The 13423-nt window shown below is 50.1% G+C and overlaps 2 protein-coding genes across 8 annotated transcripts in view; both read left to right on the forward strand.

The window, feature by feature from the left end:
* Positions 1 to 960: 960 nt before the first annotated feature.
* Positions 961 to 7834, forward strand: LOC137612545 (ETS-related transcription factor Elf-1-like). 6 transcript variants are annotated; one of them, XM_068341122.1, is made up of 8 exons: positions 961 to 1072; positions 2779 to 3101; positions 3189 to 3315; positions 4567 to 4671; positions 4773 to 4925; positions 5001 to 5075; positions 5672 to 5867; positions 5958 to 7834. In XM_068341122.1, the coding sequence occupies exons 2-8, from the start codon at positions 3042 to 3044 to the stop codon at positions 6538 to 6540; spliced, it is 1299 nt and encodes a 432-aa protein (XP_068197223.1). In that variant the 5' UTR covers positions 961 to 1072; positions 2779 to 3041; the 3' UTR covers positions 6541 to 7834. The 6 variants fall into 6 exon arrangements, with proteins under 6 accessions (XP_068197223.1, XP_068197219.1, XP_068197221.1 ...); XM_068341118.1 differs by having other exon boundaries at positions 1004 to 1272; XM_068341120.1 differs by having other exon boundaries at positions 1004 to 1213.
* A 582-nt stretch (positions 7835 to 8416) lies between these two features.
* The window catches only part of sugt1 (SGT1 homolog, MIS12 kinetochore complex assembly cochaperone), a 9802-nt gene continuing 4795 nt past the window's right edge, over positions 8417 to 13423 (forward strand). The window contains exons 1-9 of one of the 2 annotated variants that reach the window (XM_068341143.1): positions 8417 to 8563; positions 8644 to 8692; positions 9140 to 9230; positions 10647 to 10716; positions 10816 to 10886; positions 12487 to 12540; positions 12633 to 12658; positions 12783 to 12796; positions 12935 to 13031. In XM_068341143.1, coding sequence (XP_068197244.1) covers positions 8550 to 8563; positions 8644 to 8692; positions 9140 to 9230; positions 10647 to 10716; positions 10816 to 10886; positions 12487 to 12540; positions 12633 to 12658; positions 12783 to 12796; positions 12935 to 13031 — 486 coding nt within the window. In that variant the 5' untranslated portion in view covers positions 8417 to 8549. The remainder of the gene's footprint in view (positions 8564 to 8643; positions 8693 to 9139; positions 9231 to 10646; positions 10717 to 10815; positions 10887 to 12486; positions 12541 to 12632; positions 12659 to 12782; positions 12797 to 12934; positions 13032 to 13423) is intronic. The other variant, XM_068341144.1, reaches the window with a different exon arrangement.

The following is a 13423-nucleotide window of genomic DNA, read 5'->3' on the forward strand; positions in this document are numbered from 1 at the left end:
CACACACACACACACACACACACACACACACACACACACACGCACGCACACACACACACACACACACACGCACACACACACACACACACACACGCACGTCACGGAGGGCCACGTGTCACATGCCTCGCGGTTACCCCCGGTTACAGATGGTCATGGAACCCATCAGCGATGTGATGATCGCTGGAACGTCCTCAACACGTGTGACCACGCCAGGAAATAGCTCCTCCTCCTGAGCCGTCATCACAACGCGGGCGTCGGCCTCATCCATCATTCCTGCAGACGAGTGGAAAAAGATAAAGAATGGTGGAACGGGTGTGGGGGGGGGTTTGTTCTGGATCCTCTCCACTGATGGGGGACGAGAGCAGAGCCAGAGAACATCAGCCTCACAATGGTTCCAGCCTCATCATAAGACCCGCCCCCATCGCCTGTATCGCGATGATGTCATCATCAGTTGGATGATCACCTCCTGACAGTCCATTTCCTCGAGATCTGGATCAGGAACTTTTGATTCGGTCATGACCTTTGACCCCTGACGGAATCTGCCCAGAGACAGCGTGCTAACGGCGTTCCGTTTCCCTGAAACGGGACTGACAGGTAGAGTTATGCAACCGCCTTTATCACACGTCTGGGGGTGGACCCAGATATGTGGGGCGTTTGGCTGTGGGGGGAGGGCGGTGTCGGTGCACCCGGACCCCATGTGGACGCGCTTCAGAGCCGGTTTTGGTCTCTGAGCAGATGCAGGTTTGTGGAGCGGGTGTTGTTGCGGTGTTCGTCCACTGGGGGGCGACAGGGACCCAGTGAAGACAAACCGGATCGTTGTTCCGCTTCCTGTTCGCGCTCCATTCCGAACTTCACCCTGAGTGGTGGAGAGCAGATCACGTGACTCCGGACGGATCTTGGTCCAGTCGACACGCCCATGTTTACATTCGATCCACGCTGACAGTGGTCACCATGGTTACCCTGACTCACAACACAGGTGACCAATCAGAGCTCACAAAGGGGGGGGAGAGAGGAAGTGATGTCAGAGAGGAGCTGAGGAAAAGAAGAGCCGACACACCTGCGCTGATCTCAGGTGTGTGTCCCTCCGCCGCACGCGGGAATCCACGCGCGAGGCTGACCCCAGATCTGTGAGCAGAGCGGGGGGGGTGCGACGAGGGGGGGCTCTCATCTGGACCCCCCAGGTAGGCTTCTACTTCCGCCGGTCAGCCTACAGGTAGGATGACGACACACGTTCACTCCGAGGCGCGCGACACGGAAAGTGAAAGTAGGCTCGTGAGTTTCTGAGCGCAGTTTTAGAAAGTTAAAAAAAAAAACAACGCGCGCGCACACACGTGCACGCGCACCACATTTCACTGTGTTGGTTTAACAAGGAGCTGTTACCCGGGGCAACAAGGGGGGGCTTATCTGTTCCCTCTCATGGCGTCCTGTTATCAGCGTGGCCTAGTTCACACACACACACACACACACACACACACACACACACACTGGTGCTATCTCTCACACACAGTGTTCTGGGGGCTTATCGGGGTCCTGGGGGGGCTGGCAGACGCTTCACAGACTGGGATCCGAGCTCCGAGGCCACAGAGGAGAACCTATGTGACCAGAGAGCTGATGAGGGGGGGCTAGGGTTAGACACACACACACACACACACACACACACACACACACACACACACCCTCAGGTGTGTGTGTGTTTGGATCAGAACCAGCTGAGCTCTGAGTTTGCTTCATGCTCGCTCTGCAGATGAGGCCTGAAGCGCTGGAGCTCGTGTGTGTGTGTGTGTGTGTGTGTGTGTGTGTGTTTGTGTGTGTGTGTGTGTGTGTGTGTGTGTGTGTGTGTAAAACTCCTGAATTTTATCACATTGCCAAACCAAAAACACACAAAACATCAGGTAGAAGCATCCAACGGGGGATGAAACCGTCGTCGGATGCAGCTGTCGTTGGTGTGGCTCCTCCCCCCTCCACGCTCAAACGTGTCGCCGTGGCGACGCTTCACAGGAAGTCCAGCGTGACGAGGCCGCCGCTGGCACAGGAAGTCAGGAAGCGGCACCTCCTCGCTAAGCTGTGCTTCCTGTGTGATAACCGATGTTGTGCCACACACACACACACACACACACACACACACACACACACACACACACACACACACACACACACACACTGCTGGGGTATTTAACACTCAGGAACTGAACGGTTTGATGATTCATGGGATTAAAATGCAGCTCGATGCTTAAAATCCTTCCTTGGAAGCGTTTTCTCGTGGGGGGGGGTTCTTCAGCTGATGCTGAACGCTGCCCTCAGGTGGGGGGGAGGACAGGAATGCGTCGGCGTGAAGGCGTGATCGTGTTCCCGTGTGAGGAATGTGAACATCACGCCCCTGAAACCTTGAACATTGTGCAACGACATGATGTTTGGAGCCCCCCCACAACCCCCCCATAATGGTATCTCACACACACGCCAAACAGGCACACACACACACACACACACACACACTGCAGAAGCAAACGCTTCCTTCCTGTTGCTGGGTCGGCCCCCCAGGAGCCAGATAAGAGCAGAATGAGAAGCGTGGAGGGGGGGGGCCGACACTGCACTTTTCTCTCACTCTCAGATCACTCTGACCGCGTTTGTGCACATGGACCATTTAATTAAAACGCCAAACCGGCTCCCACCTGATCGTCCCTGTAGGTGTGTGTTGGGCCCCCCCGGGCCCCGACACACACACACGCACACACACACACACACACACACACACACGTTCTGTCTGTTCTTCTCTGGCAGGTTCAGTCAGACCACAGGACAGCTCAGCAGCCCCCACTTCCTCTTTGAACGTGGAGGCAGAGCGAGCGAACATGAGCTTCCTGTGAAGCCTCGGGTTGATTAGCGCTCGCCGCGCCGTTAGCTGCTGTCGGGCGGAGCTGCATGGAACCAGACCGACCCGCGTCCTGGTCCTGGGGGAGGCTCAGAAGCCGGATCTACGCTAACAGACGTGTGATGCTGTTTTCACCACGTTAAGGCGACACGGCGGTTCCGGATCAGCAGCCATGCTTCAGCAGTCAGAGCTCATCTTTGACTTCGCCAGCGACCACATCAACCTGCCACAGGTGAGTCCAGAAGCCAGCGTTCAGACTGACTGGTGCTGCTGCTGTCGGATTAATGTAATCTAATCCTGATTACTCTGTGTGTGTCAGCTGGAGGTGTACTCAGATTACCCCTCTGTGATTGTGGAGCAGGTTCCTCATCAGCACCTGCTCTCCTATGCAGGCCTCACCTACGAACAGCCACCGGTGGGGGGGGATCACCAGCAGCTGCTCAAAGGTCAGTGTGTGCCACACACACACTTCAACAATCACTACACACACACACACACACCCGTCACCAGGGCGTCGCTAAACCCACTGACCTCAGGCTCATCCTCACTGTGTTTACTAGATTTGTCAGATGAATGGAACGATTTATATTTTCTAATATATAATGTCATTGTGTTCAGTGCAGCTCTGCAGCAGATGTCTATCGTTACTATGATGATAATAATAATAATAATAATAATAAAATATAAAAAACAACAACAATAATAATAAATGTGTTGTTATTATTGTCTTTAAATAATTTAAGTTGAAATTAACATCTATCGTGGATCCCGACTATGGTGACGCCATGTCCCGCCTTACTCTGCCGCTGATTGGTTTATTTTTACATCGCTCCGCCCCTTTAACCAATCACCAGCCCCTGAGGCGAACCCTAACCCACGCGAGCCAATCAGAAGTATGCTAGGGCGGGTCAATCCTTTCCCCGGAGTGTACATGATCGTGCACATGCGCAGTCGTGCCTCTCACACTTAGGCCCGCCCTCCGCCAGAATCCAGGAAGTGAAGCAAAACATTCCAGGCTCGTGCCTGTAAAGGCTGCTGCTGAATCATGTCGGGATGTGTCCGCGGCTCCGCGACCCGTTAGCGCCGCCACCGGAGGACAAGCACAAGTGAGTTCCGTCTCCACGGGTTCTCCTTCCGGTCTGGACCGAGCCGGTGAAGCGGGCAGCGGCTCGGCGCTCCGGTCAGCGGTAACGGAACGCTGTCCGGTACCGGTTCGGGACGCGTCTCGTCCGCTCGCCCCGTTAAACGTCACGTCCGGCTGTGACGTCACGTTGGCCGTTTTCCCCGTGAAACATCTGCTAGCTCGCAGACGCTTCACGGTCCGGTCACGTCACGTGATGTCACTCGGATTCATTCCTGACTACTACTCGTCCCTCCGGTGGTCACGTGACGAGCTGACGTTAAACCGGAAGTCGTTGACGTCTGTGACGAGGAACGTGTTGCTTGTTTTGTTATTATTTGTGAGTTAGCCTGGATGGATGCTAGCAGCTAAATGACAGCAGGCTGTCACTTCTACGTCACTACGACGTCACGATGCGTGAATCCACCGGATACACGGGACGGTTTGTTCTCAGGGAGGTGTGAATGATTCCAACACCCCCACCTGGAGGCGGGCTGTGTGTGGTTGTGATACCTGCAGCTAAACCAGCCAATCAGGAGCCGACTAACCGCCCACTTCCTGTCTCCCTGCGGTCCAGTGGAGCCGTGTGACAGCGGGGAGGACGACACCATGGAGACGCTCGTCGCCGCTGACTCCCTCCTCCTGGAGTGTGATGATGCCCTGTCGCTGGAGCAGCACTACTGTAAGCCCCGCCCACTGACGTCAGCGACACCCCGCCCCCGCCATCCTCTTGACGGTCACGCGTGACGCCGTGTTTGTGACTCTGTCTGTGTCGTCCTGCAGCCCAGACCTTCCTGCCGTCGCTGGGTGATGTCATCACTGCGCCTGTTACCCAGGTAACCGTGTCAGCGGAGGGGGTCGTGGGCGCCGTGGACCAGCCGCAGTGGCCACCGCTGCACGCCGACCAAACCACCATGCATCTGCAGAAGAAACGAGGTGTGTGGCACCCCCCCTGTCAGCTGATTAGAGCTGAAGGGAAGTGTTTCAAAATGTGCTGCTCTCATTGGTCAGGGAGGAAGCCCCGCCTTCAGAGGGCGGCGTCCCCCACCCCTGACATCATCGTGAAGAAGGACAAGTACAACAAAGGTACCACCGCTCACGACTGGCTCAGCCCCACGGCGTGGGGGGAGGAGCTTCACGGCAGGAACCGCCGCACACCCGTGTTTGTTGACATGTCTCACGTCAACAAACAACAACACAAACACACCACAGCGTAACCAAGGAAACAGACATCCACACAAACATGTGTGCTAAAGTTGTGACTGATGTCATCACACCAACAGGAATTCTTCTTCTCCTCCTTGCTTTTTGCTCCTCCTCCTTGCTCCTCCTCCTAGCTCCTCCTCCTTGCTTTTTGCTCCTCCTCCTTGCTCCTCCTCCTTGCTCCTCCTCCTTGCTCCTTCTTCATCACCCTTTCACCAACATTATCTGCTTTACTTTTCTATCGAGGCAAATAGAACTATGTAGATATATTTTTCCTGTTCATCTCTGATGAAACAATTGATCCATAACATGATGTGAGTGATTGGAGGAAATCAGGTCATCAGTAATTAATGATTCCTGTTTGTGTTTATGGATGATCAGTGAATATCAGGCTGAAAGCAAACACATGAAACTCTTCTTCTTCAAGTCGTTCTTGTTGTCGGGTCAGAACCCTCTGTTCTGTTCCTGTGTGTCTGCAGGAGGGAACACGCTCTACCTGTGGCAGTTCTTGATGGAGCTGCTGCAGGACCCCCAGGTGTGCCCCCGCTACATCAAGTGGACCAATCCGCAGGCGGGGATCTTCAAGCTGGTCAACTCCAAAGCCGTGGCCAGGCTGTGGGGGAAACACAAGAACAAGCCTGACATGAATTACGAAACGATGGGGCGAGCACTCAGGTAGGGGGGAGGGAGAGCGGGGGGGGGACACCAGGTGTGAACACCGCCCCCCGCCAGTGTGGCTCACGCTGCTTCTGTGTGTTCCTGCAGGTACTACTACCAGAGGGGCATCCTGAACAAGGTGGAGGGCCAGCGTCTGGTCTACCAGTTCACCTCCCTCCCCAAGGACATGATCTACATCACCGACGGCGACGCCATCAAAGAGGAGGAGGATGACCCCGACGAGGGAGGGGGCGCAAGCGATGCCTCCGATGACAGCGCCGCGCTCTCCGGCGACGCCTCGGCGGAGGAGGACGACTCGCGCCCACCGCAGAAGAAGATGTCGTCCTGCCATGCCCGGGCGGCCCCGCCCCAGAGGGCGAGGCCGCCCCCCCGGCAGGCGAGCCAGCGCGACCCCGCCCCGCGCCCGGCCAGCGCCAGCCTGATCCAGGAGCAGCACCTCCCCATCGTGTCGGCCGAGATGCTGCGCACCCTCCAGAACCTGCCCAAGGTGCAGTCGCTGCAGCCCAACGGCCCCCCCTCCGTCTTCAGGACCGCCCAGCTCCTGGGGAGTCTGTGCGAGCGGCAGGCCGCCGTCGGGGGGGGCGTCGACGTCCCCGACGACGGGATGTCCCATCCAGGACACACAGCGGGGACGCCACAGCTGCTGCCTCTGGCCAGTGCCAGCAAATAGAGGACCGATGCTGTATCTCACACACACACACACACACACACACACACACACACACACACACACACACACACACACACACACTCCCCCTGACTCAGGACCAATCACAGAGCTGCATCCTGCTGAATTCTAGATCGGCTCTTCCTCCCCTGACGTCCGACTCGTCATCAGGAACCAAAAATCTCATTTTGTTTCAGCAGGTTGCGTTTTTTAAAACACGCATGGCCATCCTGTGTCGCCGTTTCCTGTCCCAGACCAAAAACAGACATGCACTGGAACCCGCCGCCTCCCCGCACCTTCAGCAGTCCCCCCCCACTGCTCGCACTTCTGCTCCAGCATCCTGGAGCTACACGTCTGTTCTTTCTCTGCCTTTACTCTCGTGCTTTCTTCATCCCTCCGCCTCATGACTATCTTTGCACTACTGTTTACATCTGCTTCGCGTCTCTTTTTCTAAGTGCCTAAAGACGTCGGTCCTTCCCGTCCCCTTGGTGGAGGGAAAACATTCCACGTTGTTGTTTTTTTTGTTAAGATGACTGATTTCTGTTGTTTTGTGAACGTTGAAAACAAGGGATGGTTTTTGTAGGATGATTTAGCGCCGCTGCTGCTCAGCTGATGCCTTCCTTTTGTCGACAATCACCAGTGAAACGATTGTGTAGCCTTAATTTCACTGGAGTTCCTCCTGTGCAGTGCCCTGCTACCTGCTAGCCTTTGTGTGCACACAGCTGTGTGACATATATACATGCATACAGTATATGGACCTCTAAAGCTTTATATTTTTATGTGGTGTACGTGAACATGCTTGACTGTGCCTTGTTGCCATTGTCTCCCTCAGGTTTGAACCTTGTGTTTCGATGCACAGACTGTAAACTCTATGCAAGGAGTGAAACAGCTGGACTTTTGTAATGAAGTGATGCTAAGTTGATTTGATGTTTTATTTCTCCGTCTCGTCGTAGTTTAACCTCACGGAGCCGACCCCAAACATTCCCCTCACTCTAAATGAAATATGAGCTTGCAGGATTCAGGTCGGCTTCTCTGAGGATAAACTCGGTTTAGGAGATACTTGGAACTGTGCCTTCCCCCCTCCCCCCCACCCAGGGAACCCTTATCCCTTATGCAAAACTCTGATTTGGAATTCCCTCACTGTGCTTTATCAGGAGGCCTCTCCATACTTGATGTTGATTTGTGAGCTCGTAGCAGAGGGAGAGGTGGATTTTCTGTTGCTTTATTTTGATGCCTTTGCTTTTGTGCAGTCCAGAGGTTTTGGAAAGAGATTGATATAATAAACAATTTTATCATTGTCTGTGAAAAGTTCATCCAGTCATTTACTCACATTTACATGTTCCACATGCACAAACATTTTTACAAATGATAGATATATATGTTCTTTATTAATCCCAGAGGAAATTGCACATATCCAATGCTCAGGCATTACAATACGAATAAATACTGGATAAACACCAGGAGAAAAATAATAAATAAAATAAATAATAAAAATAAAAAGTAAATGGATGTAAATGTGATGAGCACATTTGAGTTTCTCCAATTTATTTTACTTTATTTTTTCACTTAACATAAAAAAATATCAATAGAAACTGAAGCTGTAGGAATTATGCTGTTTTATTAAACTTTATTATATTGGTTCTTTTGACAAAGCTAACATGATGAACCATAAGTTAACCACTTATTAAAGTGTCAAATCTGTTTGTTTGGGGTTTTTTTTGTTTTATTTAATTTTGATGCTGCTTGAATTAAATAGTCATTAAAAATAAGGAGCAAAATAAAAATCTTTGTCTACCAAACTCTTCCAGCCGTGTATTGCGGTGTCCTGCTGCGGCTCCTCCGGACCTGTAGGGGGCGCTCGGCGCACAGGGTGGCCGGCGCGGGGCGGGATGTTGACGCTCCGCCGCTGCGCTCCAGCCGTGGCTCATGCCGCTATCACGTTTCCAGTCGTCCTCCTGTTTCTAGAACCTTCCTGACACCCTAACAACGCCGCCGACCGCCACCGAAGCCTCATGGCGACCGAACGGTAAGCGAACGTCAGCCCGTTACCGGAAAAAAGCCCCACATCTCGGCTCCACCGCAGGCTAACGCCCCTCTCTCCTCCAGCAGCTTCCCCGATAGCTTCATTGACGAAGACCCGCAGAAGGCTCTGGAGGTAAACATTAGCATTAGCATTAGCATCCACTGACCACACACAATATCCGGTGGCTTTTTAAGGGTTACAACTTTAATAATTTAATCTTTTAGTGTATTTAATATAAAGGGATGTCGGAAATGTTCGTGTTTGTGAGTTTAGCGCTGATTTGGACACTTTTGCTGTAGTTAGCTAACTTTGCTAGCGCTTCCTGTTTCATCAGGTTACGTAAGCAGCGGCTGGTTGTCATGGTAGCTTCACTCTGTTAGCTTTGTTAGCATGTTATTGCACATAACCACCATTAATGTCCCTTTTCAAATAAACTAAACTAAATTTGTGATAATTCAGGCAGAAATGAGTCATGACTGGTTAGCTTTAGCCACTAACACGTTCATGACGTCATCTAACGTGAGAGCGGAAGTCAGTTTTGCATTCAGGGAGTTTTTATTTTGTTGTTTCTCCCCTCAGACCCTGAACGAGGCTCTGCAGGAGGACCACACCCAGGTGGAGTGGCTCTGCCAGCGGGCCTATGCCCACACACTGCTCCACAGCTACAGCAGTACGTCACACACACACACACACACGTCACACTGCTCCACAACTACAGCAGTACGTCACACACACACACACACACACACACACACGTCACACTGCTCCACAACTACAGCAGTACGTCACACACACACACACACAACGTCACACTGCTCCACAACTACAGCACTACGTCACACACACACACGTCACACTGCTCCACAACTACAGCACTACGTCACACACACAACGTCACACTCATTCACAACCCTCTTCAACAAAACACCCAGCAGGACACACAACTGATTCAGGTGTGATTTGGTCTGGAGCAGTTTAAATCACACACATCAGTGTTTCCTGTCACATCCGTGAATCCAGTCAGCAGCTTCTGGGTTACATCTCCAAGTGAATGTAAAGCACATGTGTCAAACTCAAAGCCCGGGGGCCAGATGTGGCCCTCCACATCATGTAATGTGGCCCGTGAGAGCAGAAAAGGTCAGATTGTCCTAAAATAACTAGATCTAAAGTGTGTCTTGACCAAAACTACATTTCCCACAATGCAGTAATTCAGCCTATTTTAACTTTGATAAAAACGTTGTGAACAAAGTTAACGTCCTAACTTGTGTCTGATGTTATTTTTCTTTATTGATTGATAGTTTGATCCTTGATTGATGGAGTTCTGTGGGTTTAATAACCTGACAAATGAAAAGGATTTATGTTAGAACAGAGAAACAAACAAACATGTTTTTTCTGTCTAACTGTAATGTTTGGAGGAAGAAGAAGTATACTTTATTGATCCCTCAGGGGGAAATTACAAAGTCACTTGGTTAGTTGATAAGTATACAGGGCCCCTGAACACAGCACACAAGGGGGCCTGTGAGCATGCAGTTAGTACAATCACATCAAACTACACACATCAGGGAGGCAGAGTGACGGGCAGCGGCTTCGGAACGTGCCCCATTTTGAGCAGCTTGTAGGGGGGACGGCGCCTTGCTCAAGGGCGCCTCAGCAGTGGCTGGGAGGTGAGCTGACTCCTCCCACTGTCAGCTCACACTCCTGATGACATCATGGCGGGACTCGATCCACCGATGGCTGGGGCGATCCGTCTATGAGGCATCTGCTCTACCGCTGAGCCACTGCCGCCCCCTAAGTCATAAATTCAGTTAATTAACATTCAGGAGTAGTTACATTTAGTTACATTTATTAGTTACATTTAGTTACATTTAGTTACATTTATTAGTTACATTTAGTTACAGTTATTAGTTACATTTAGTTACATTTATTAGTTACATTTAGTTACATTTATTAGTTACATTTAGTGACATTTATTAGTTACATCTGGCCCTTTGAGGACCGCCGTGATGCTGATGTGGCCCTCGGTGAAAACGAGTTTGACGCCACTGATGTCACTCCATCATAAGAATACTTTGTCTTCTGTCTGCAGGTGCAGTCGACGATGCCAAGAAAGCCCAGCAGCTCCAGCCCCGCCTCCCGCTGGCGTTCCTGCGAGCGGGGTGTGTGTTCCAGCTGGAGATGCATGATTGAGTTTTAGATAAGTGCAGCTTTTCTCTCCGGTTAGTGATCTTGTAATTTTTTTATGCCCCTGACGACAGAATCGCTGAATACCACCTTAACAACTACGAGTCAGCACATGCTGCTTTCACTCAGGGACGCCAGCTGGATGGTGAGTTTGGCTTCTTGATCCAAAATGTGAGATGTAATGATCGTGAGTTTAAAAAATCAAGAGCACAAAAGTTGAAGCAATGTAGAAACAGTAGAAACAAACTGCTCCTCGCTATTAGATAAAACATCCAGGGCTGGTAGAGTGAGTTCTACGTTATTTTAACAGCAGGTCAGGTGATTGTTCTATGGATTTAAACGTCTGTCAGGAGTTCTGGACACGTCCTTCAGACTCCACGCCTCCTCAGTCGAACGCTCGGTTCCGTGTCGCTGGGAGCTGAAACATGAAGTGCTTTAAAGAGTTTGGTTAAGTGGAGCAGTCGGTTCTGACGCTGACGAGTGGCCCTTAGACGCTGAAACGGGTGATTTGTTCTGGCGCTGGAGCCCAGTAGCTTCACCGTCCAGTCCAAAGTGGACCGGAACCGCTGACTCACGTCTTCACAGAGGACGCCTCGGGTTCTGTTGGGACCTGAAGGGTCCAGAGTTGTTCTGGATTCAACCAGGACGCAGTAGCCTGGTTGGAGAACCGTTGCTGTCATGATGAACCTTTAAAACATGGCCCAGGGGCCAGATGTGGCCCTTCACATTGTTTTATTTGGCCCTCGAGAGTGTCTAAAAATAGAGCAAAGTGTGCTTTGAACAAAAACTACATTTCCCACAATGCAGTAGTTCAGCCCATTTTAACTCTGACTAAACGTGAACAAAGTTAATGTCCTAACTTGTGTCTGATGTTATTTTTCTTTATTGATTGATAGTTTGATCCTTGATTGATGGAGTTCTGTGGGTTTAATAACCTGACAAATGAAAAGGATTTATGTTAGAACAGAGAAACAAACAAACATGTTTTTTCTGTCTAACTGTAATGTTTGGAACTAGAATCAGTCAGAAATTCAGTTATTTAACATTAAGGAGTAGTTACATTTAGTTACATTACACTGAGTTACATTTAGTTACATTTATTAGTTACATTAAGGAGTAGTTACATTTAGTTACATTACACTGAGTTACATTTAGTTACATTTATTAGTTACATTAAGGAGTAGTTACATTTAGTTACATTACACTGAGTTACATTTAGTTACATTTATTAGTTACATTAAGGAGTAGTTACATTTAGTTACATTACACTGAGTTACATTTAGTTACATTTATTAGTTACATTAAGGAGTAGTTACATTTAGTTACATTACATTGAGTTACATTTAGTTACATTTATTAGTTACATTAAGGAGTAGTTACATTTAGTTACATTACACTGAGTTACATTTAGTTACATTTATTAGTTACATTAAGGAGTAGTTACATTTAGTTACATTACACTGAGTTACATTTAGTTACATTTATTAGTTACATTAAGGAGTAGTTACATTTAGTTACATTACACTGAGTTACATTTAGTTACATTTATTAGTTACATTAAGGAGTAGTTACATTTAGTTACATTACACTGAGTTACATTTAGTTACATTTATTAGTTACATTAAGGAGTAGTTACATTTAGTTACATTACACTGAGTTACATTTAGTTACATTTATTAGTTACATTAAGGAGTAGTTACATTTAGTTACATGTTAATCAGTTGGTTCTTGTTTTCTGTCCACAGCCTCTGACAGGTCGTTGGAGGCGTGGCTCCAGCGCTGTGAGGACAGGATGGCAGGTGGGTTGGAGGGGTGGGGGCGTGTCTAAGTGTGTTTACGTGGGTGTGTGTCAGTGTTGGACTCTTCATCCTGCTCTTCCTCCTCTCCTCAGCACCGCCGCCGACCGACAGCAGCAGGGTGAGTTTCCCTTCACAGCCACCGGGGGGCGTTCATGTGGGGGGGCTTCCTGTTCTCTCTCTCATCTGTGGTTTCATCTCCTCTTCATCACATCGTCTCCTCTGACGGGGGTCGGACCCAGCAGACCCCAGCAGTGAAGTGAGTCACGTGTTTATCCTGATGTTACGATCAATAATCAATACCGATGTTTGTTAGAGCGGGGTGTGTGTGTGTATGTGTGTGTGTGTGTGTGTGTGTGTGTGTGTGTGTGTGTGTGTGTGTGTGTGTGTGTTCCAGACGCGACTGGTACCAAACAGAATCCCAGGTCATCGTCACCGTCATGACGAAGAACGCCCCGAAGGATGGTGTCAGCGTCAGCTTCAGCGACAGAGAGGTGAGGCCACGCCTCCAAACGGGGGGGGGGTCCTCAGGGGGGCCAATTAGGTAGATCTCACACACACACACGGGCCCTGATATGCCTCCAGTGCAGCCGTGTTAACGTTTATTCCTCTTTTCTCTTTGTTTCTCCTCACTTCCCATTGGTTCTCCTGGAGGGGGGGCTGCAAGGCCCCCCAGGGAGCGACTTTGTCTTTCCTAATAGAATAAACTGAGCCCCCCCCCCTATTTCAAAGGAGCGCTTCTCCTCTGATGTGTGAACTATTGATTTAAACATATATTTAATACCAAAGCAATGGAGATGAAACGCACAACGCCCCGACAGGAAGTGAACGCCGGCAGGAAGTGAACGCCGGCAGGAAGTGAACGCCACGGCTTTGATCGCTTTGT

The sequence above is a fragment of the Antennarius striatus genome, chromosome 18 (assembly GCF_040054535.1).
Source record: "Antennarius striatus isolate MH-2024 chromosome 18, ASM4005453v1, whole genome shotgun sequence".
In the NCBI taxonomy this organism is placed as follows: domain Eukaryota; kingdom Metazoa; phylum Chordata; class Actinopteri; order Lophiiformes; family Antennariidae; genus Antennarius; species Antennarius striatus.